The following is a 24,556-nucleotide window of genomic DNA, read 5'->3' as shown; positions in this document are numbered from 1 at the left end:
TCTAGTGATAGTGGTGTATTCTAGTGATAGTGGTGTATTCTCGTGATAGTGGTGTATTCTCGTGATAGTGGTGTATTCTCGTGATAGTGGTGTATTCCCGTGATAGTGGTGTATTCTCCTGTTTTGTGGTGTATTCTCATGATAGTGGTGTATTCTCATGATAGTGGTGTATTCTCGTGATAGTGGTGTATTCTCGTGATAGTGGTGTATTCTCGTAGTGGTGTATTCTCGTAGTGGTGTATTCTCATGATAGTGGTGTATTCTCGTGATAGTGGTGTATTCTCGTGATAGTGGTGTATTCTCGTAGTGGTGTATTCTCATGATAGTGGTGTATTCTCGTTATAGTGGTGTATTCTTGTGATAGTGGTGTATTCTTGTGATAGTGGTGTATTCTCATGGTGTATTCTCGTGATAGTGGGGTGTATTCTCATGATAGTGGTGTATTCTCTCTGTGATAGTGGTGTATTCTCATGATAGTGGTGTATTCTCGTGATAGTGGTGTATTCTCGTTATAGTGGTGTATTCTTGTGATAGTGGTGTATTCTTGTGATAGTGGTGTATTCTCATGATAGTGGTGTATTCTTGTGATAGTGGTGTATTCTCGTGTGTATTCTCATGATAGTGGTGTATTCTAGTGATAGTGGTGTATTCTCGTGATATGATAGTGGTGTATTCTCATGATAGTGGTGTATTCTCATAGTGGTGTATTCTCCCACTCGTGGGTGTATTCTAGTGTGATAGTGGTGTATTCTCGTTATAGTGGTGTATTCTAGTGATAGTGGTGTATTCTAGTGATAGTGGTGTATTCTCGTGATAGTGGGTGTATTCTCGTGATAGTGTGTATCTCGTGTGTGGTGTATTCTCGTGATAGTGGTGTATTCTCATGATAGTGGTGTATTCTCGTGATAGTGGTGTATATTCTCGTGTGGTGTATTCTCGTAGTGGTGTATTCTCGTAGTGGTGTATTCTCATGATAGTGGTGTATTCTCGTGATTTGTGGTGTATTCTCATGATAGTGGTGTATTCTCATGATAGTGGTGTATTCTTGTGATAGTGGTGTATTCTCGTGATAGTGGTGTATTCTCGTGATAGTGGTGTATTCTCGTAGTGGTGTATTCTCGTAGTGGTGTATTCTCATGATAGTGGTGTATTTCTGATTGATAGTGGTGTATTCTCGTGATAGTGGTGTATTCTCGTGATAGTGGTGTATTCTCGTGATAGTGGTGTATTCTCGTGATGGTGTATTCTCCTGATAGTGGTGTATTCTCATGATAGTGGTGTATTCTCATGATAGTGGTGTATTCTTGTGATAGTGGTGTATTCTCATGATAGTGGTGTATTCTCGTGATAGTGGTGTATTCTCATGATAGCGGTGATAGTTCATGTGGTGTATGTGTATTCTCGTGATTTGTGGTGTATTCTCATGATAGTGGTGTATTCTCGTGATTTGTGGTGTAATTCTCGTAGTGGTGTATTCTCATGATAGTGGTGTATTCTCGTGATTTGTGGTGTATTCTCATGATAGTGGTGTATTCTCATGATAGTGGTGTATTCTCGTAGTGGTGTATTCTCATGATAGTGGTGTATTCTCATGATAGTGGTGTATTCTCATGATAGTGGTGTATTCTCATGATAGTGGTGTATTCTCATAGTGGTGTATTCTCATGATAGAGGTGTATTCTCATGATAGTGGTGTATTCTCGTGATGGTGTATTCTCATGATAGTGGTGTATTCTCATGATAGTGGTGTATTCTCGTGATAGTGGTGTATTCTCGTGATAGTGGTGTATTCTCGTGATAGTGGTAGTATTCTCATGATAGTGGTGTATTCTAATGATAGTGGTGTATTCTCATGATAGTGATAGTGGTGTATTCTCGTGATAGTGGTGTATTCTCGTGATAGTGGTGTATTCTCGTAGTGGTGTATTCTCGTAGTGGTGTATTCTCATGATAGTGGTGTATTCTCATGATAGTGGTGTATTCTCGTAGTGGTGTATTCTCCTATTTTGTGGTGTATTCTCGTGATAGTGGTGTATTCTCATGATAGTGGTGTATTCTCGTGATAGTGGTGTATTCTCGTGATTTGTGGTGTATTCTCATGATAGTGGTTTCAACGTCGTGATGTATTCTCATGTGGTGTATTCTCGTGATAGTGATGGTGTATTCTCATGATAGTGGTGTATTCTCGTGATAGTGGTGTATTCTAGTGATAGTGGTGTATTCTAGAGTTTGGTGTATTCATTATAGTGGTGTATTCTCGTGATAGTGGTGTATTCTCATGATGTGGTATTCTCGTATTCTCGTGATAGTGGTGTATTCTCGTGATAGTGGTGTATTCTCGTAGTGTATCTCATGTAGTGGTGTATTCTCATGATGTAGTGTGATAGTGGTGTATTCTCATAGTGGTGTATTCTCGTGATTTGTGGTGTATTCTCATGATAGTGGTGTATTCTCGTATTGGTGTATTCTCCTGATAGTGGTGTATTCTCATGATAGTGGTGTATTCTCATGATAGTGGTGTATTCTCGTGATAGTGGTGTATTCTCGTGATAGTGGTGTATTCTTGTGATAGTGGTGTATTCTTGTGATAGTGGTGTATTCTCGTTATAGTGGTGTATTCTCGTTATAGTGGTGTATTCTTGTGATAGTGGTGTATTCTCATGATAGTGGTGTATTCTCGTGATAGTGGTGTATTCTCGTAGTGGTGTATTCTCATGATAGTGGTGTATTCTCATGATAGTGGTGTATTCTCTGGTGTATTCTCTTTATAGTCGTGAAATCTCATTATACTCATGAAATCTCTTTATTCTATAGATTTGTGGTGTATTCTCATGATAGTGGTGTATTCTCGTATTGGTGTATTCTCCTGATAGTGGTGTATTCTCCTAAAAGTGGTGTATTCTCATGATAGTGGTGTATTCTCATGATAGTGGTGTATTCTCGTAGTGGTGTATTCTCATGATAGTGGTGTATTCTCATGATAGTGGTGTATTCTCAGTAGTAGTGGTGGTATTCTCATGATAGTGGTGTATTCTCATGATAGTGGTGTATTTTCGTAGTAGTGTATTCTCATGATAGTGGTGTATTCTCGTAGTGGTGTATTCTCGTGATTTGTGGTGTATTCTCATGATAGTGGTGTATTCTCGTAGTGGTGTATTCTCATGATAGTGGTGTATTCTCGTATTGGTGTATTCTCCTGATAGTGGTGTATTCTCCTAAAAGTGGTGTATTCCTCTCGTGATTTTTGTGGTGTATTCTCATGATAGTGGTGTATTCTCGTATTGGTGTATTCTCCTGATAGTGGTGTATTCTCCTAAAAGTGGTGTATTCTCATGATAGTGGTGTATTCCGGTGATAGTGGTGTATATTCTCATAAAAGTGGTGTATTCTCATGTGTGGTGTATTCTCGTGATAGTGGTGTATTCCCGTGATAGTGGTGTATTCCCGTGATAGTGGTGTATTCTCTCGTGTATTCTCGGTGTGTATTCTCATGATAGTGGTGTATTCTCATGATAGTGGTGTATTCTCGTAGTGGTGTTTTCTTGTGATAGTGGTGTATTCTCATGATAGTGGTGTATTCTCATGATAGTGGTGTATTCTCGTAGTGGTGTATTCTCATGGTGTATTCTCATGATAGTGGTGTATTCTCGTAGTGGTGTATTCTCATGATAGTGGTGTATTCTCATAGTGGTGTATTCTCATGATAGTGGTGTATTCTCATGATAGTGGTGTATTCTCGTAGTAGTGTATTCTCATGATAGTGGTGTATTCTCGTAGTGGTGTATTCTCATAGTGGTGTTTTCTCATAGTGGTGTTTTCTCATGATAGTGGTGTATTCTCATGATAGTGGTGTATTCTCGTGATAGTGGTGTATTCACGTGATTTGTGGTGTATTCTCGTGATAGTGGTGTATTCTCGTAGTGGTGTATTCACGTGATAGTGGTGTATTCTCCTGATAGTGGTGTATTCTCATGTATTGTGGTGTATTCACGTGATGAGCTGTGTATTCACGTGATTGTGGTGTATTCACGTGATTGTGGTGTATTCACATGATTGTCGTGTATTCACGTGATTGTGGTGTATTCACGTGATTTTGGTGTATTCTTGTGATTTGCGGTGTATTCTTTGGCAGTGGTTTTCACATGATTGTGGTGAATGTGTCTGTAAACCGTCTCCGCTGAATACTGAGGTTTCGTTTTCTTGGTGAATGTGTCTGTAAACCGTCTCTGCTGATTAGTGAGGTTTCATGCAGATGAGGGTGAGTGACTGAGAACGAGTCTTTAAAGCATCAGATCCAATTAAGAGCAGCTGTAAGGAAGCTGAGTTCGTCTCGGGCTGTCTGCGTTTCTCTACTCAAAGCATTGTTTTGATGGATCAAACGTCACGCAGGAGTACGGCGTTTGCGTTTCTCTACTGAAAACTACAGATTCACAGAGAGTTTGAGTGCAGGTTAAAGCTGCTTCAGTGCATTTGTGTTTGTCTCAAGCGCAGTTCATTCATTCTGATCATGATTTGAGTTTGAGGCCTCAGAGCTTCTGCTGCAGGTCTAACAGGATTATGACCCCATCGTTCCTGTCGTGTGTTCATATCGCTGTCATTGTGTGTGTGTGTGTGTGTGTGTGTGTGTGTGTGTGTCACTGTCACTGTGTTTATGAAGCGGATTTATTGTTTTGTTGTTTCTGTCATCTGATGGTCAATCCAGTGCTGATCTACTGTAGAGCCCTGTGAAAGATCCCCGTGCACACAAATGTTGTAGGAACATTGTTTTGAAATGTTTCTAAAGCATTTAAATGTCCAGTTTTTTTGCTGTGATTATAATGTTATTTAAAGATTACGAAAAAGTTTATTACAACATTCAACAAACCTTATTTTCATCCAAAATATAATGTTATTTGAATGTTTATTTTTAAAATTCTAAGAACATTAAAATGTCAATTGTTATTTAAAGGTTACAAAAAATGTTTCTTAGAACGTTTATACAAAATACAAATAATATCATGAGAATGTTCAAAAGATTTTGATCAAAGAATGTTTTCTCTAAACAGTGTGAGAACGTGTATCAAATATTAATAAAGTAATAAGAATGTTCCATAAACAATACTGTAAAATGTTTTTTTCCTAACTTTTAATAAATCATTAGTGTAGTTGTGAGAACGTTATGTTTTATAACTGAATATTAATTCTTGTTTAAACCACATAGATAGTAATATATTTCTGTCATAATTGCTTAGTTTAGTAAAACTGCCTTTATTTTGTTGGTTTGTAGGGAGATCTTGTGTTTATATTTCAGTGACAGTCAGATTCCACATTACAGCCGTTTTACTGCAGATAATTAAAAGTAAAATAAAATGTCAAATGTCAGAGGAAATCATATGGTGAGGACAGTCTGAGTTTACACGATCGTCTAACGGTGTGTGTGAGTAATATTTCATAAACATTATAAAATAATGTGTGTTCCTGCAGCTATTAATGTAGAAATAGAAAAAAACAAATTGTATGGGTCAAAATGTAGAAATAGACAACAATACATTGTATGGGTCAAAATTATACATTTCTCTTTTATGACAAAAATCATTAGGATATTAAGTAAAGATCATGTTCCATGAAGATATTTTGTAAATGTCCTACTGTAATATATAAAAACTTAATTTTTGATTAGTAATATGCATTGCTAAGAACTTCATTTGAACAACTTTAAAGATGATTTTCTCAATATTTAGATTTTTTTGCTCCCTCAGATTCCAGATTTTCAAATAGTTGTATCTCAGACAAATATTGTCCTCTGAACAAACCACACATCAATGGAGAGATCATTTATTCAACCTTCAGATGATGCATATATCTCAATTTCAAAAATGTGATCCTTATGACTGATTTTGTGCTCCAGGGTCACATATAGTGAGTGTACACTGTGTGTCTGACGTCACTGTAGTGTAACTGCTGATTTTTAACTCCAGGTCTGTGTCTGATGAGTGTTTTCCTCTCTGTTGTGTTGATCCCTTGCTCCGTCGCTTGTGTTGATCTGATATGTAGATGTGTGTCTTCTCTTGCCGGTGGGTTTGTGTGGCGAAAGCAGCGTGAGTTATTTATTCAGCGGCGTGTGATGAAGAGCAGATGAACCAGCCGCTGCGTTCGGCCCTTTCCTAGTAAAATCTGACTTTGAGCGGCTCACAGAAATGAGGAGCTCGTCATTCGCTCTTTCATTTGTTTGTGCTGGTCAGTATAATGTTAACCAGCTTCTAGTTTATTAACACGAGTGTCGTTCTCTTCAGGAAGGGCACAAACATCCTTTACTGGCATTTCAATTACAGGACAGCTTGTCAAGTGCTGCTTTACTAACAAAATTTTTACTATTTTTTTAGAAAACGTGTGTGTGTGTGTGTGTGTGTGTGTGTGTGTGTGTGTGTGTGTCTGTTGTGTGATAGATGATATCAGTGTTCACTGCAAAAAATAATTCTCTCAGTGTTTGTGTCTTGTTTTCTAGTATAAATATCTAAACATTCTTGAATCATGATGAATTTACTACACAAGTAAAATGATTTAAGATATTATGTTTTGTTTTCTGTAAAAAAATATAAAAACTTTGTTAGTTTTTCCTTAAAACAAGCAAAAACATCTGCCCAAGAGGGAAGAAAAATGCTTGTTTATCCTTTGAACTAAGATTATTTTCTTGTCTTGTAAAATAAATTCACCTTTAAAGAAAATTCATACTAACACAATTTTGATTATTTGTTTAGAAAACAAGACACAATATCTTAAATAATTTTACTTGTACAGTAAATGCATCTTGATTCAAGAATGTTTAGATATTTATTCTAGAAAACCAGACACAAACAATAAAAAAAATAATTACCTTTTTCTTCTTTTGTGCTGATGGATCCTGGATCTTGCATGAACCCAATCAAGTGTAGCTTGAATGCAGTCTGAGTCGCTGCGAATAAAAGCGTCTGCCAGATGCATGAATGTAAAGCGTGAGGTTTCTCTGAGCCATCGCTCACACTTGTTTTTCTCCCTTGCAGCAGGATCTGTCTGTGATCTGCAGTGATTTGTGGGTAATTTGTTGCACAAGGAAACTGAGAGCATGCGAGGTCAGAGGTCAGCGTGTAAATCAGTCCCATCGCTGAGCTCTTACAGGCTGAGGTTCATGTCAGCAGTTCTCTCAGTTTACCCATGATGCTCAGCGGTGCGATCGATCTCTGACGCATGTTCCGCTAAGCCAATTAAAGTGATCTGCTGATTAGTTGTGTGTGTGTGTTTGTTTCTGCAGGCTGAAGTTCAGAAGTGATCGAGCGGAGCGGCAGGACTCAATCATGCGGTTGCAGGCCTTGTTGCTGTATTTCACGGTGCTGCAGACGGCCGGAGCCGCTTTCCCAGAAGACAGCGAGCCAATCAGTATTTCACACACTAACTGTGAGTAACTGCGTCTCACTTGTTCTCATCCCGCCATCTTTTCCTCTCAGCGGCTCTGTGAAATGTGATTCTGGTGGCCTGAGAGACTGTAAATGCTGTCAGAGTCGGCGAGACTTGAGAGATCCTCTTTTGTGTTGCCTGTCAGGATGAAAGACTTACAAACACACACACAGTCTCACTTAAAGGCCCCTGAAATGCACTGTTTCGCTTCCTGTGTCCATGTATTTCCTTTTAAAACAGCAAGGTCTTGTTTTGTATCGAAAGGCTTTAATTTTCCTTTCTGTCACGAAACACGATTGGCTGTTATGTTCTTATTCTAGTGCAGAGTTTCTCAAGTTAATAAACAGCTAATAATGAATTAAGGCCAGACACTACAGACAAAACCAGCGTGTTTTCATGCACTGGTCAGTTTTGCATCCTTATCATGTCTCTTCTTTCAGAAGAGTGGAAAGAAAACATCCAAAACACACATTAAAGTTTAAGTGTTTTTTTTTTTTTTATTGCACTTTATCTCATTTGCATCTTTCATATCCGTAAAGAGTTCTTTCTCTTACAAACAACAAACTTTACAGTTTTATTCCTCTCTATATTCTGAAGGTTTGTTTATATTTCATTCACACTGACTTATACAACATTTCACTCCTAAAACATGGTGAAAATGTGTTTGTTTTCTTTCTGTTGGCAGTATTTTCTGATTCATGGAGTGATAAATCAAAGTAGAATTATGGACTTTATCCAAAGTTCAGATTTCTTCTCTTGAAATGCATGCAAATTAGTGCATATTTAATTAGAAGATGCCTCATTTGCATATTTAAACATAACAACTCAGAAAACTTGTGATTAAATTTTTTTTTTCCAGTTCTTAATGTAATCAATCAACTAGGGAAGTATGATAATGTCTGTTATTTTTAAGGTTAAATTAACATTTTTACCCTTATTCACCTGTGGTGTCTTGCCTTAAATCGTCCAAATGTAAAACAAAAAGAAAATATTTAAAAATAATGCTGAACGTGTGCGAATCAAACTCTATTCCTCTTCCTTCTCCATCAGATACCAAACAATATCCAGCGTTCGTGGGACACAAACCGGGAAGGAACAACACGCAGCGGCACAAACTGGACATTCAGCTGATCGTCATCATGAACCGGACTCTCTATGTGGCCGCCAGGTGAGTGTGCTATTTAAAGATCGGCCCGGTTATGAGCAGAGACTGGTAAAGTGCAGATTGAGCAGATTGTTGGCATGGTAACCAGCAGCCCATTCCCAGCATATGGACAAGAAGCAGCACGTTCAGAGCCGTGAGAATCAGACGCTCATCAGTGCTTTACATACACACTTGACTAGTTTTACCTTTATCTGGGTTTCTTAATTTGCCCTTCTATGAATTAAGTCCTTAAATCAGAGCAGAAAATCTTAAAATCATTTAAAATTAAAGTTGTGGCATTAAATGTTGCATGAATCTTGTTTTCCAGTATCTAAACATCCTCAAATCAAGACACATTTACTGGAGATACAGAATTAAGAAATGTAAAAATAGAAATAAACCTGAAATAAAATAAACTTAAATAAAAAACTTAAACATTTCATTTCAGTACTGAAATAAAAGGATATAGATATTTATAGAAATAAAGAAAAAACACACAACAAACTTAAAATTTCAATGAAAACATAATATACAAAAATAAAAACTAATAAAATTAATAAACATTTAAAAAAATAAAAACTGTAATATTATCTCTGATATAAATTAAAACTGGTTAGAAGTTGTATTTTCAAAGTTTGTGAAAATGTGTTGCTTATTCAACTTGGAGAACATGTATTGTGTTTCATTTATTTATTTATTTATTTTTTAATTTAATTAAGTGTCTTAAAAAGTCTTAAATTTACCCTCATAAGTGCTGCGGAAACCCTGATTCATGTTTTCACAAAAGGACCTCCTAAATTCAAATGATTTTCAGGTCTTCTGGTTGTTCTGAATGTGTGTGAATGTTGTGTAAGACATGGTACGAATAAATTAATGAAAGGATATCTTGAGAGTGCGGTTTTTCCTCTTTTACCTTTGGATACTTCTTTATTACTCGCACCCAACAAAAAACATGTTAACATATCGCCCACAATACAAAACAAATGTTGTGTTTCTGCCACCTGAACTAATAATCATAAGATCTCTTTATTAATTTAACAGTGCTTTAGTTGTTGTGTGTATGTGAATGATCTGAGATCTTGTTTCTCATGATAAACGTTGGCGTGTTCTTCGGCCAGAGATACAGAGTTACACCTGATCACACTCTGATTGATTGATTGCTGTAGGCTCCGCCCCCTCTCATTCTCCACTAATGAAAATGCTGGAGCTCTGATTGATTGATAGCTAGAGGCTCCGCCCACTCAATCCTCCATCGGTTTGAAAGCTCTAGCGGTGGCTCAGTGTTTTTATGATGGTTAGATCACAGATCTTTTGTTTTCTTCTCTGCAGTTTAGAAAAATCCATGTTTTTGGCTCCAGGCTCCTCTGGGCTTTCTGTTGTTTTGTGGCTTTATTTAGGCCTGGAGTGGCTGATGTGACTCAGCACTCTTGTAAATAAGAGTTTTCTTTGGAGTTTTTCTTCAGTTTCTGGTTTCTTGAAACCTCCGTGCAGCTCAACAAAGAGTGTGTGTTACAGTAGACATGATATGAAGCTCACACAAACAGAACAATAACAGAATCAATGACAGAAACTCTGACAGGACTGCAGGGTGAATCGTACTTTAATCATGATCACGATTTCTGTTTCTTACAATTGCTCATTTCTCAATACTTGGGTCAGTTTTTCAACAACTTGTCACAATATTGGAAATATTTCTGTTTTAAACCATGAATGCTGATATGGAGTGATGTGTGAAGTACGTTCATTGAGTTTTGGTGGTGTTTTTTTTTTTCTTTTCACTGAATGCGTTTTATGCACTCATTGATAAATGATCCAGTTTATCCACATAGATGCTGCTGAGTCTTGAGAGTGTTGACACATGTGATTATAAAAGTCTGTAATTATGGATTTAGTTGATGATTGCAGACTCGGATATCTGCTCAAGCGGATTCAGACCTCAGTAGATGTGAGATATAGAGCTGAAGTTTCTCAGCTATGTTTCCATCCACCTGCTTTTAACAGCATTTTGTAATGTCGCATAAAAAAGAACACTGGATTGAAATGCCAAGATGTGCATAAATTGCACAAATGCACATAAAAAAACATGTGCACACAAGTGAGTAGGATAAACTTTTTATCCGTGCATAAACTATGATGGAAACACATTTACTGAATAAATTCCACCATGTGCATCAGACTACCATCTCTGCGACATTACACTGGGACGACATTCTAACAGGCATTATTAAAAAAATCACATCAAAGGCTTCTATTCTTGAGACAGTTGGCATATCTGAAGTTGATATGTCCAGTTTTTATGGATCTGTCATTGAAAGCGTGCTGACTTTCTCAGTTATAGTGTGGATTGGTAGCTCCACAGCTCACAGAGATGTCCGATTAGTCATATAACTCAAATTACTGGTTGTGATCTTCCAACATTTGATAAGATCTATGTCTCAGGCTTGCAGAAAAAAGGTCTAACAATGCTGAAAGATCCCTTACATCCAGCCGATATTGTTCTCTTTGACACGTTGGATGGAAACGGTTCTTTATTCACAAATGTTTTATACGATATTCCAGTTTTGCACAATTCAAATCTTTGGATGGACACACAGCTAGAGTGTTATGTGAAACACACACACACACACAGCTGAGCTCTGGGTCTGGAGGTGCTCATGGGACATTGTCCACATTCCTCAGGCTGCGGCCGAGGCGTCCCTTAACAACCCAAACCCCCCCGTCATGAGAACAGAGAAACACCGCTCCACTGAGAAACTCCGCGTTTGAGGCCTCGCGTGTGATGGAGGGCGGAGCTTCGGCGGAGGATTGACAGGTGTGAGACGCATACTAATGAGCTCCTTTCTCTGTGAACACAGAGTGAGAGAGTTTGACAAAAGGCCACCAGATGGACACGGCCGGCCGGCATGAGAAGCACACAAAGAGCCTCTGTTGAGCTCTGGACGATCGGCACAAACTGCATCAGACCTGCACTCAGTAAAACACATCAAACGAGAGAGGGGTTGTGTGTTTAGTTCATGTTTAGCACATATGCATGCTTGAATGTGATGGATTTTTCACTTTCTTTCCTTTGGAGAAACAGAAATCTGGAGCTTTTTGTCTAATCAGATGAAGTCAAGTCAAGTCACCTTTATTTATATAAAGCTTTTAACTATACAGATTGTGTCAAAGCAGCTTTACTTAAAGCCAGTTCATCAAGTCAAGTCACCTTTATTTATATAGTGCTTTATACAAAAAAGATTGTGTCAAAGCAAGGCAGTTCATCATTGAATTCAGTGATGTCATCATGCAGCTCAGTTCAGTTTCAATAGTATCTGTGCAATCAAGTCAATGATATTGCTGGATATTAAGTGGCCCCAACTAAACCAGCCAGAGGAACCAAACTCCATCAGTGACATTGTCTTTATTAAAGAAAGAGAATAAGTATCTTGCTAAACGATCTGGTTATGGAAAGTTTACAGATACTGTCTCCACTGCACACTCATGTCATCTAATGTTTATAATGAACCAAGCAAAAGTACAACTGAGCTCAGCTGCTGTGGAATCAGTAAAACTTTACTTAAGCTTGTCTTCAGACCCAATTGTTTCATTCTGAATTGTGAACTGAAGAGAGAACATGCATTATTAAAAACTTACTGTCCCCATTCTGGAATATTACACATATTAGTTCTGCATAGATTCAGTCTTCCTGGTATTCTGTAGCTTATATAAACAGATGATTCTGTGGACACTGTAAGCTGTGTTTTATCTCTGCGTTTGGAAGCACAGTTTGTGACTCATCTGTAGATTGAACGATCGGTGAAGTCATTTTTACAAAAGTCAGATGTTTAGATGGATTTATAACTCTTGGGTTGTTTTGCATGGTAAATAAATTCTTCATAAAACAGATTATTGGAGTGCGTTTTACAAGAAAATACAATTTCAGGCTTTCTATTTAATAATTCTGTGTTTAATTCAATGTCTTGCAGTTTCATTGTAGTTACTTGTGAAATTTTATTAGCAATTTCTAAATTAAAATAGTTTCTAGACCAGATTTTTTCACTATGTATATTGACTAAGTAATTAATGAATTTATAATTTATTCCCCAAGCTACCTGCAGGTTGCATGAATCTCTAAATGACACATGTGGAACAATGGAACTTAATTATCAAATGTTAAAATACTTAATTTTGTCTTTTGAAACTTGGGTTCAAAATCAATTTGGCTCAGAAAGCTTTGAGTAGTGCATCAGCATGAGTTTCACATCCGCATTTCATCAGACCTGAAATAAAAGAAACTCCATCAGTTCTCACTGAGATCGGCAGTAATTACACGCTAGAATGGAATTTGACTAACGAGTGCGGAGCGACACCGTACCTGTGCTGATTAAACTTCATCAGTCAGAAACACAATCGCTGTGTAACTCAGACGAGCTGATTAATTGAGCTGATCTGATTAATGCTGCTGGAGGACTGAAGGAGTGTTTCTGTCCTTCACACACACACACACACACACACACACACTTCTGATGCCACTGTGATTAATTACTGGGCTTTTCATAACGTTTGAGGAGTTTCATTGGTCTTGAGATCAACAGAGAAACAGCATTCATTTCACAAATGGCTTTTCTATTAGATTGAAGGAGCGAGGAAGATTCGATTCAATTAATATCAAGTCTGAACGCTGGATCAGATTCAAAACACGTTCCGGTCGCATAAGAGGATTATATTTTTTAAGTGTGTATATAAATTTTCTTTCTTTTTTTTTTTACAACTTTTGCACAGTCTTATTTGTATACTATTATAGTTTTTATTAATATTTAAAATTACCTTTTATTTTTATTAGTATTTTATTTGTAGTCTTTTTGTTTAAGTTAATTGCAACATTTTTAATTTTCATTCACCTGGTTTTATTTTAATTTTATTTCAGATTTCAAATAGCTAAAATGTTTTTAATAATTGACTTTGTCAAGCCATGATTCAAGGTTTCTTAACAAACCTTCGTTTCTAACTAATGTAGCTGAATTTTAGCTCATTGTGATTCTGCTTTCTGAAATGCTTCCCTCCATTCAAATTTAAGAACGGAATTTGTAGTTCTAAAAGTCTTCAGGGTTTAGTTGTGAATTAAGTGAGTGACGTTTATGTTACATTCAATTTAATTCCAGTATTTGTCTGCTGGGATTGGTTTCCAGGGACATTTTTTTAAAACCTTTTGCTAGGGCAGTTTTTCCAAAATTACTTTATTAAATATGACTGTTTGTTTTTCATGAGAAAAACTACTTCAATCAGAATCCTATAGATAGTTACCAATCAAGTGTGATCAACATTAACAAAACTGTTTATAATGCAGTGTTTGACAGGAGCTCATTACAGGGCTGCAGCATTGTGACAAATCCTCATTGTTGATGAATGTTTCTGATATTGTAATAGTGATTATTAATGTGTACAGTCTGTGATACAGCAGCTGAAGACGAATGAAAGTGTGAATGTCTTCACAGGGATCACATTTACACGGTGGACATCGAGACGGCCGACACAGAGGAGATCTTCTTCAGTAAGGTGAGTCTGAGGATAGAGTTCTGTCCTGCTCTTAATTACCTGGCAGCAAACGAAGCAAGCGTCTCTATCTCTCTCTAAGAGCTTTATCCCATCAGGAGCCGCTGTCACGTGTGTGTGTGTGTGTGTGTGTGTGTGTGTGTGTGTGTGTGTAACCGGCTGATTGATGGGGATCGATCGAGCGGCGTGTAGTTTAATCATCAGCCGTGACAGAGAGCAGTAATTGAGTCCAATCTATGGATCTGACATTGATTTGCTGTCCGCAGAAGCTGACCTGGAAGTCCAGGCAGGCCGACGTGGACACCTGCAGGATGAAGGGAAAGCACAAGGTATGATGATGTCACTGAGGAGCGATGATGTCATGGATGAGTGATGATGTCACGGATCACACGGAGAAGAGCTTTTTGAGGAAAATATCTGCTGATTTGCAAAGAAAGGCCTAATATTAGGAAATTTTGATGTTCAAAATTTGAAGTTTGAAAATATAAATTATGTATAGTTTTTTGCCAAACTTTTTAACAAAAAAATAAGTGCATTAAAGCTGACTTATATCTGGCTTATGTTTGCAAAAAAATGCCTAATATTACCTAGTTCGAGTTCAGAAATATAAATTAAAAAAATGTCTTTTTTTTCTGAAATTAAGCATGCAGATTTTTCAAATTATATACATGAACTGTATCAGCTTTAATAACTTATCAAAGCAAAAAGTCAGAAATGTCAGTTTTAATGATAAAGAAGCATTCAAAATGCATCATTTAACTTACAATCTCCAAAAGAGTGCAGAAAAATGTTTAAATACTCAATTTAATTAAAAAGAAAAACAACTACGAAGACATGTTTATAATTAAATAAGCTTTTTTCTCAACAATATCTTTAATTACGTCTCTGTTAGGATGCAGTAAAAGCAGAAAACATCTGGCTCATGTTTGCATTTTCTTCTGTCTCTGGACATAATTCTGACCTTGAAATCAGGATTATAAAATAATGCCATGCATGTGAAAAGAGGCTGAGGACTGAACAAACAGTTGTGATCTGGCTCAGAATCAGACAGAAATCATGTGTTTGTGGTGTTTTTCTGCTGAGAATAAAAGACTAATTCACAGCACAAATGCTTGTAAAAGCGAAAATGCGATGAAATGCATCATATTTAGTGAGAAAGTGTGACATGCTCCAGCAAAACAGACACTATTTTTGGAATCAGCAGCCAAAATTAGTCAGAAACAAGCGTTGGATTTCATTCAGCAGATATGGAGTAATAAGTTCTCGTCTCGTTGCAGGACGAGTGCCATAATTTCATCAAAGTCCTGCTGCAGCAGAGCGACGACTCTCTGTTCGTCTGCGGAACCAACGCCTTCAACCCGTCCTGTGGGACCTACAAGGTGAGACTGCAGTGTTAGCGTGACCTCTGACCTCCGCCGGGCTGCACATTTGATACTCAAGCGACAGAATGAAAGCGTCAGAGATGGATACGAGTGTGTGAGTGATTGAGGGTTAACATGAAGACCAGTTCTGAATGATACATGACCGTGATACAGTGTTGCTGTGGGACGTCCTTCTTTTTTCTTTCTAAATCCAGGTTATTAAAACATCGAAAAAGAATAACAAATGTATCAAATATATATCAAAAATATCTAGGTTGATTTTTGTAGAGAGCGAAACACTGACTCGGCTCATCAGGAAGCTGTAGATGTGTTTTTCACTTGTAATGCCAGAATAAATCTGAAGTATCTTCAGGAAAGTCTGAAATCTGAATTATTTAGCTGGAAAGATCAGAGACGTTTCTGTGAAGACAGATTGACACTGCTGTGTTAAAGAGGCTCAGAGCGAATAAAAGCCCATCAGAACCTTGTCTACGATGTTTAACTCAAAACTTCACGAAACTAGTTGATCTAAACACGCATGCTAACATCTATAGGCATTATAATAGTTATAAAAGTTAAGAAACTTTTTACTTACCTGGAAATGCCAAAAATGCTCTTTTAAATCATTGGTTTAGGTGGTTACAGGCTTGTGAAATAATACATAATATTTTTTTCTGCATGTGCTTAAAGCCTTAAAGCTTGAACCTCGGTAATCACTGCTTGTAGCTATATTATTACATTTTCTTAATTACATTGCATTAATTATTATTACATATAAATTATAAGTTTCTATATTTTTGCTTTTCTATTAATACATTTGTATTTTAACTTTTGCACAAACTTTTTCTTAAAAACCTTTCTTTTTTAAGTTTTAGTCCATTTTAATTCTACTTTCTTAAATTTAAATAGCAGTTCTGCTGTGATGATTTTTTACACATTTTTGTCAGACGTGAATGAGAATTAATTTAGCTTTCAAGTGCGTAATACATTATGCATTGCCTTAAAAAGCATTTCATGACATTAATTCTTCATAAACTTGTTTATGGCTGTTAAACCTGTTGAATAAAGCAGCTTTAACTCATGCTGAGAGTGTTTTTGTGCTGCTGCATTCTCTCTGTTCATTGACTGAGTGTTTTTGCTTTATATTTTTACATCGTCAACTCACATTCATTTCTACAGCGCTTTATACAATGCAGTTTGTTTCAAAGAAGCGTCACTGAAAATAACAGAATCAGTGCTGAAGCCAAACTATAAAGCCACTCTACAGAAGATAATCATGCCGTAATTCAGCTCTAGTCAGTTCAGTGTTGGGGGTAAGGCATTAATCAATTACTTTTTTCAGCTAACTAGTCAAATTTACAATGAAATACCTGAGTTACCTTTTCAAATAAGTAACAGTCATTTTGGATCCCCATGTATTGACTGACATATATATATACATATCAAGTCAAGTCAAGTCAAGTCAAGTCTGCTTTATTGTCAATTCTTCCACATGTACAGTACATACATACAGAGAATCGAAATTGCGTTACTCTCAGACCCCCGGTGCATACAGATAACACTATCAGTAGAGCCTAAAAATCTAGATCAAATATAAAATATAAGATAAAAACTATACAATAAGGGAACGTAAAAAAGACATAATAGAAAAAATAAAATAAAAATAAGGTTAAATAAAAGCAGCGCAAGGCACATGGCAGATAGAGTGCAAACCAGTGAACAAACAGTGCAGATAAAAAATATTTTTAGTGCATAAAAAAAATAGCTTATTCAGTCTGATTAAAAGTGACAAAGTGACAAAGGGCTCAGAGCAGTTATTTTATAAACTTTTTAGTAAACTGACTGATGAGGAGGTAGAATGATGTCAGATCCATGGTGAATGAGGTAGTGAGCAGACCACTGCTGCACAAAGTGACTGGTGCATGACATTCGTTTTGTTAGAGGGAGGGGGGGTTCATAGTTCAGTGGTGCCTGAGGCAGAAGAGGGACGGGGGGGTGTAAGTTCGGGAGCGAGTTCAGCTTCCTGACAGCCTGATGGATGAAGCTGTCCTTCAGTCTGCTGGTCCTGGCCTGGAGACTTCGCAGTCTCCTCCCTGATGGCAGCAGACTGAAGAAGCTGTGTGACGGGTGAGTGGGATCACCTGCAATGCAGAGGGCTTTTCGAGTGAGACGGGTTCCATAAATGTCCTGGAGGGAGGGAAGAGACACCAATGATCTTCTCAGCTGCTCTCACTATGCGTTGCAGAGTCTTCCGGCAGGACGCGTTGCAGGCGCCATACCACACAGTGATGCAGCTGGTCAGAATGCTCTCGATGGTGCCTCTGTAGAAGGTGTACATGATGGGGGGTGGGGCTCTGGCTCTCCTCAGTTGGCAGAGAGAAGTAGAGACGCTGCTGTGATTTCTTGGCCAGTGCTGCAGTGTGTTGTCGGTCCAGGAGAGGTCCTCTGTGATGTGCACACCCAGGAACTTGGTGCTGCTCACTCTCTCCACAGTCGCACCGTTGATGGTCAGAGGAACATGCTGAGTGTGCGCTCTCCTGAAGTCCACAACAATCTCCTTCGTCTTCTCCACGTTCAGAGAGAGATTGTTGTCACTGCACCACCCGGCCAGGCGGCTCACCTCGCTCCTGTAGTTTGTCTCATCTCTGTTGCTAATGAGACCCACCACAGTCGTGTCATCCGCAAACTTAATGAAGAGGTTGGAGTTGTGTGACGGTGTGCAGTCGTGGGTCAGCAGAGTGAAGAGGAGGGGGCTCAGCACACATCCTTGGGGGGCCCCAGTGTTCAGTGTGATGGTGCTGGATGTGTTGCTGCCGACACGTACTGCCTGAGGTCTTCCAGTCAGAAAGTCCAACAGCCAGTTGCACAGCGAAGTGTTGAGCCCCAGCTCGACCAGTTTGTGAATGAGCTGTTGAGGGATGATTGTGTTGAATGCTGAACTGAAGTCTATGAACAGCATTCTGACGTATGAGTCTTTTTCCTCTAGATGTGTGAGTGCTGAGTGGAGGGTAGTTGAGATGGCATCATCGGTCGACGACGGTTTGGACCGATATGCAAACTGGAATGGGTCCAGGGAGGGGGGGAGGGCAGACTTGATGTGGTGCATGACTAGCCGTTCGAAGCACTTCATGAGGATGGGAGTAAGTGCAACAGGACGGTAGTCATTGAAGCATGATGGAGATGGCTTCTTCGGGACTGGAATGATGGTGGTAGCTTTGAAGCATGTGGGAACAAACAGCTTGACTAAGTGAGATGTTGAAAATGTCTGTGAAGACATCAGTGAGTTCTGCTGCACAGTCTCTCAGTACACGCCCAGGAATCTTGTCAGGACCAGGAGCTTTGCGTGCATTGATCCTGCTGAAGGGATCTCCTCACGCTGTCCGGGGACAGCATCATCACCTGGTCACTGGGAGGAGGTGGAGTCTTCTGTGCAGTGGAGCTGTTTTGTGCCTCAAAGCGAGCCGAAGAAGGTGTTCAGCTCGTTCAGCAGAGAGATGTTGCTGTCACAGGTCCGCTGTGGGGGCTTGGTAGTCCGTAATGGTCTGTATCCCCTGCCACAGGCTCCGAGTGTCTCTGCTGTCGCTGAATTGATGGGCTATCCTCCTGGAGTACTGTCTCTTAGCCTCTCTGATGCCGCGGGATAGGTTGGCCCTGGCTGTTCTCAGGCCCCCCCTCGTCTCCAGCTCTGAAGGCAGCGTTCCGCGTCTCCAGGAGTCTGTAGACTTCCCCTGTCATCCACGGCTTCTGGTTGGCCCGGACAGTAATGGGTTTTGTGACTGTTACATCCTCAATACACTTGGTGATGTAGGCAGTGACAGTCTCCGAGTACTCCTGGAGGTCAGTGGAGTTATTATAAGTGGCAGCCTGCTTAAACATATTCCAGTCAGTTGTATCAAAGCAGTCCTGAAGAGCCTCAGACGATCCTTCTGGCCACACTTGAATCTGTTTCTGAACTGGTTTGGCGACTTTAGACGAGCGGTCTGTATGCAGGCATTAGCATGACAGTGATGTGGTCTGAGGCACCGAGGTGGGGGAGGGGGAGGGCTTTGTAAGCTCCTCTCTGTGTGGTGTAAACAAAGTCTAAAATGTTTTTACATCTTGTTGGAAAGTTAATGTGTTGGGTGTATTTTAGGAAACACACTCTTTAAGTCAGCATGGTTGAAATCCCCAGCTATGATGAGAAAAGCATCGGGGTGTGCTGTCTGCTGCTCACTGATGTGCTGGTACAGTTCATTTAGTGCATCGTTCCTGTTGCTGTTGCTGTTGTTCGGGGGAATGTAAACCGAAATATACATATACATGTTTGTTAATAAAAAACAAACAAGTCAAAAAAAAAAAAGAAACACAAGCAAACCCAGCACAGGTGACAAAAAGTAACACAAAAGTAACGTGTAATGTATGACCTTCTATAAAAAGTAACGCAATTACTTTTAAAAGCCCTTAACTGGGGCTGCAAAATGATTGGTTGCGATTAATCAATTCCAAATAAAAGTTTGTTTACATACTATATGTGTGTGTACTGTGTATATGTATTATGTATATATATGAATATACACACATATATGTATATATTTTTAAAAACTTTGTATGTATTGTATTTGTAACACTAGGGTTTTGTAAAGCTTGCCCTGAACTCTTAATGGTGCAGGATCCCTGTGTCAGTGTGAGATTGGGGCCGTATGTTTGAGAAACGGTCAACACTCTTCAGCTTTGAGATCAGCAGTGTGTTTGTGAGGGAGCTCGAGAAAGGCTGGTTTTTGCTGTGACGGATTGGCTCTAAACGCTGCTGTTTTCACATTGAGCGGCTGGTTTAGTCTCGTTCAGTGTTTTTGCTCGATTTGACCCCATCATCTGCTGCTCTGCAGTCAGTGAAACACAGAACGACCGGAAGATCTTCTGCCAGCCGTCGCTGTCTAATAACTGGCTCGGTCCAGCAGAGAGATGCTGAAGCACTAGCCGCTCACAGATTTCCCCCACGGACACTCGGTCTTTGGAAGCCCTCGAGCGGCGTTGTGTCTGCTCTGCTGTCCACGGCTCTGAAAACAGCGTCTGTTTGAGGGCCAGAGTCGTCCCACTTTAATCATCGGCGTACAAATGTTCTCCTGAACGGATGCTGTGATCCGCGGCCTCCTCCTGAGAACCCATCTGCGGCCAGGCTCCGAGCTGCTGGATTTACGGCTGGTGTCCATTACATCAGCTGTTGCCGGGCGGAACGAGCGGCCCGTAACTATCCCGAAGAGGATCGGAGCGCATGCTTACCTTCTGACTGCTTTATGATGGTCTGGTGCTGGTCCAGACTGGTTTACACTGGTTCTGTGCTGGTCCAGACTGGTTTATACTGGCTCTGAGCTGGTCCAGACTGGTTTATGGTGGTCTGGTGCTGGTCCAGACTGGTTTATACTGGCTCTGAGCTGGTCCAGACTGGTTTATGGTGGTCTGGTGCTGGTTCAGACTGGTTTATACTGGCTCTGAGCTGGTCCAGACTGGTTTATGGTGGTCTGGTGCTGGTCCAGACTGGTTTATACTGGCTCTGAGCTGGTCCAGACTGGTTTATGGTGGTCTGGTGCTGGTCCAGACTGGTTTATACTGGCTCTGAGCTGGTCCAGACTGGTTTATGGTGGTCCGGTGCTGGTCCAGACTGGTTTATACTGGCTCTGAGCTGGTCCAGACTGGTTTATGGTGGTCTGGTGGTGGTTCAGCCTGGTTTATACTTGCTCTGAGCTGGTCCAGACTGGTTTATGGTGGTCTGGTGGTGGATCAGTCTGGTTTATACTGGATAAAATATAAACAATGAAATTAAAATTTTAAAAGTTAATAAATATGTATGTAAATAAATAAATGTGCTAATGTTTGTGCTTTTGTATCTGCTGACCAATCTACAGTATTTTTTTTTTTTAAAGAGCAGCGTGTCATATCTGTAGTTGAGAGGATGTTTCTGTTCGTTTGTGTAGATGTTGCATTCATTTAAACCATTCTAATTAAATCAAAACGAGGGAATGAATTAGTACAGTGAGGCCATGATTTAATCAAACAAGGGAACGAGTCGAATCTTAGGAATGAATTCTCCATATATCTTTGTCATGTGTGGCTCTGTGCATCATCCATTTGATTTGTATTAATACAAGTTTTCTGTTTAATATTATTGAGTTTGTCATTGCACAGTTTTTTTTTTTATTGTAGTAAGAATAATAATGAATCCAGCATTTTCTAGCATTAGTTTTGTTCAAAGAAAGGGAAAGATCCAATGATTGAGCTCAAAGTAAACGCTGTATTAGATCCTGTAAACTGTGCAGCATAATCACTGATAACGACTCTGTCACAGGTTTATTAATTGCTGAGATTCCTGGTTTGCTCTTCCTCGCTGTCATGCTGCGGAGCGGGAATACCATGACATTCCTCATCCGTGTTTGTTTCAGTGTATTTTGGGAGGAATGTTAATTGTGAGCGCTCAACTCCTGATTGACCTTCTTCAGATTCACCAAGATAGAAATAGCCAGCGAAACCAGCGGCCTCAGAGAGCAAGGGCTTTAAAAATAACACTGTCTCAGACGATGAAGGCTAGGGTGGGTTTGACCTCTGACCTCTGACCTTTCCCTTCATTCCTGCAGATGGACAGTCTGGACGCGGTGGGAGATGAGATCAGCGGAATGGCGCGCTGCCCGTATGACGCCAAACACGCCAATGTGGCCCTATTTGCCGGTAAGTCACCGGCGTCCCGTCTAAAGCACTTCCATAACGAACGTCTGTCAGAAGCATGCTGGGAATACGAGCAACTCCAGCCGGAGCAACAGTCCTAGCCCTGTTTCTGGGAAGAGCGTTAGCTGGCAGCGACTCGTGTGCGGCCGCTCTGGAAACACATGAAACTATTGTGCTGCGGTTAGAGAGCGCCTCTGGGAGTCCCGCCCCGAAATACAGCAGCAAAAATAACCCTGGAGATGGAAAACCCGCATGACTCATTCCTCCATTAGCGGCCGTAAAACCTTCCAGAGAAACTTCTGCCTTCCCAGCACTCGTGTGGCTAAAATAACGCCATTATACACACTATGAAAAATGCTGTTTAGAAGTTAAAAACAGATTTTTGGAGTATGTTTAACAAGAAAATAATATTTCAGTCTTTCTACTTCAAAATGACGTTTAATTTAATGTTACCTTACGTTGCTTTATAATTATTTGTGCAATTTCTAAGTGAAAATTTTCAGGAAAAAACAAGGAAAGTGAATTCAGGAAAAGTTGCCTACCAAAAATGGGGGTCAGGAATGTAGTGAATTATAAATATATTTATTAAAACATTTTTAAATGACATAGTTAGATATTACAGTACATTTGTGGATATAAACAATTAAATGCAGCCTGTGGTTTATAATGAATATTAATGTGACATTAATCTTTACAGGCGATTTCCTCACAAACCTATCTCTGTAGATCATTTTTGTGTAAATCTGCCTTTTCAAAAATATATATTTTAAAACTAATGTTTATCTGCTCAATAACAACGAACAGTATTTTTGCCATGTTTACAGCAGGGAATGAATTATAAATATGTAAATTCAAAATGAGAATTAGAGATATTATAATAAATTGGTGGATAAAATATAAACCATAACATTTAAATTAATTAAATTTATCAAAGGCCTCGGTTGTATTTAATATCAGTATGCTATTTCCTCAAGCCAGTATGTCTTAATACATGTACCTTTATATAAATCTACTTTTAAAAAATATATATATTAATAGTTAATAAATTTATGTAATTAAATAAATGTGGTTCTTTATCTGCTAACCTCAGAGTATGTATCTGTAGTTGAGAGGTTGTTTCAGTCATTAGTGCAGTTGTTGGAGTGATTGTGATTGTGTGTTTAAACGCTGTTGTCTTCTGCTGTAGACGGGAAGTTGTACTCAGCCACGGTCACAGACTTCCTGGCGATCGATGCGGTGATCTACCGCAGTCTGGGCGACAGTCCGACCCTCAGGACGGTCAAACACGACTCCAAATGGCTGAAAGGTAACGTTACTTAGTTACTTTTTATGGAAAGTAATGCAATACGTTACTTTTGAGTTATTTTTTAAATCTGGGCAGGGCTTTCTTGTTTGTTTTTATATAAAATGTAAAAGCCCTTTCACACCAAAAGTGAAGTGAATGCGGCTCAGGCTGAAGGAAGTGTAAATTCACATCTGTACAGTAGAGGGCGCCGCTCAAACTAATCGCATGAAGAATATGACGCAGGAGAAGAAAGTTCAACACTATTCAGCAATAACTAAAATTATAAACAAATGTGTCATTTTTGATTGGTTCATTTGAATCATCGAAGGTGACGTTGGTTAATAAAATGGGATTAAATACATAAATGGAATTTGTCTTATTTAACAGTTAAGTGTTGGGGAATACTGAATGTGTTTTTTTGCAGTGAGATAAGGTAAACACATTTTCATATTTAGTCTAGAACTACAGTAAGATCATGTTCACACACAATGCCCTGCACTTACTCCTGTTTTCTGTCACCATGGCAACACCAGAGCTGTCACTCAATACATGGAAACAAAGTAACTGCTGTTACGTGTTTGAAAAAGTAACTTAGATATTTCCTTCTAAATTAAAAATAATGCAGTACTTTACTAGTTACTTTATTATTAAAAAGTAATCTGATTACGTAACTCACGTAACTTGTGGTGCATTACCCTCTACACTGCAGAGAGCGTTAATCGTGTCTAACGACTGACGGACATCACTGAGACAAGCTCATCACAATATGCTATGATCTGAATTCATGTTTTGATGTTTGCGCTCACAGTCGCTCTTGTTGATTTCAGAGCCGTATTTCGTGCAGGCCATCGATTACGGCGAGTTCATCTACTTCTTCTTTCGGGAAATCGCCATGGAGTACAACAGCATGGGGAAGGTATGGGAAGAACATCTAGCGTGTTTTGCTGCTTCAGACAGGAAGTGACAGGAAGTGGGCTTATGAAGTATGTGAGGGTTTTTAAGAGATCTCAGGCGCGGCCCGTCAGGATGCATGCACTAAAAATAACACAAACATTGTCTGCTATCCCAACGACGAGCCCTAAATAGCTTTAGGTCCAGAATTCACTTCCTGGTCTGTGAGTGCTGTGA

General features: G+C 39.2%; 1 protein-coding gene across 1 annotated transcript in view; it reads left to right on the top strand.

The window, feature by feature from the left end:
- The window catches only part of LOC109070918 (semaphorin-6A-like), a 71,259-nt gene that overhangs the window by 23,102 nt on the left and 23,601 nt on the right, over positions 1-24,556 (top strand). Inside the window, 8 exon segments of the mRNA XM_042729152.1 lie at positions 7,268-7,410; positions 8,461-8,578; positions 14,029-14,089; positions 14,353-14,415; positions 15,364-15,465; positions 22,056-22,146; positions 23,330-23,449; positions 24,256-24,344. Coding sequence (XP_042585086.1) covers positions 7,311-7,410; positions 8,461-8,578; positions 14,029-14,089; positions 14,353-14,415; positions 15,364-15,465; positions 22,056-22,146; positions 23,330-23,449; positions 24,256-24,344 — 744 coding nt within the window. The 5' untranslated portion in view covers positions 7,268-7,310.

This window comes from Cyprinus carpio, chromosome B8 (assembly GCF_018340385.1).
Source record: "Cyprinus carpio isolate SPL01 chromosome B8, ASM1834038v1, whole genome shotgun sequence".
Taxonomy (NCBI): Eukaryota; Metazoa; Chordata; class Actinopteri; order Cypriniformes; family Cyprinidae; genus Cyprinus; species Cyprinus carpio.
This window is presented reverse-complemented; position numbering and strand designations above follow the sequence as displayed.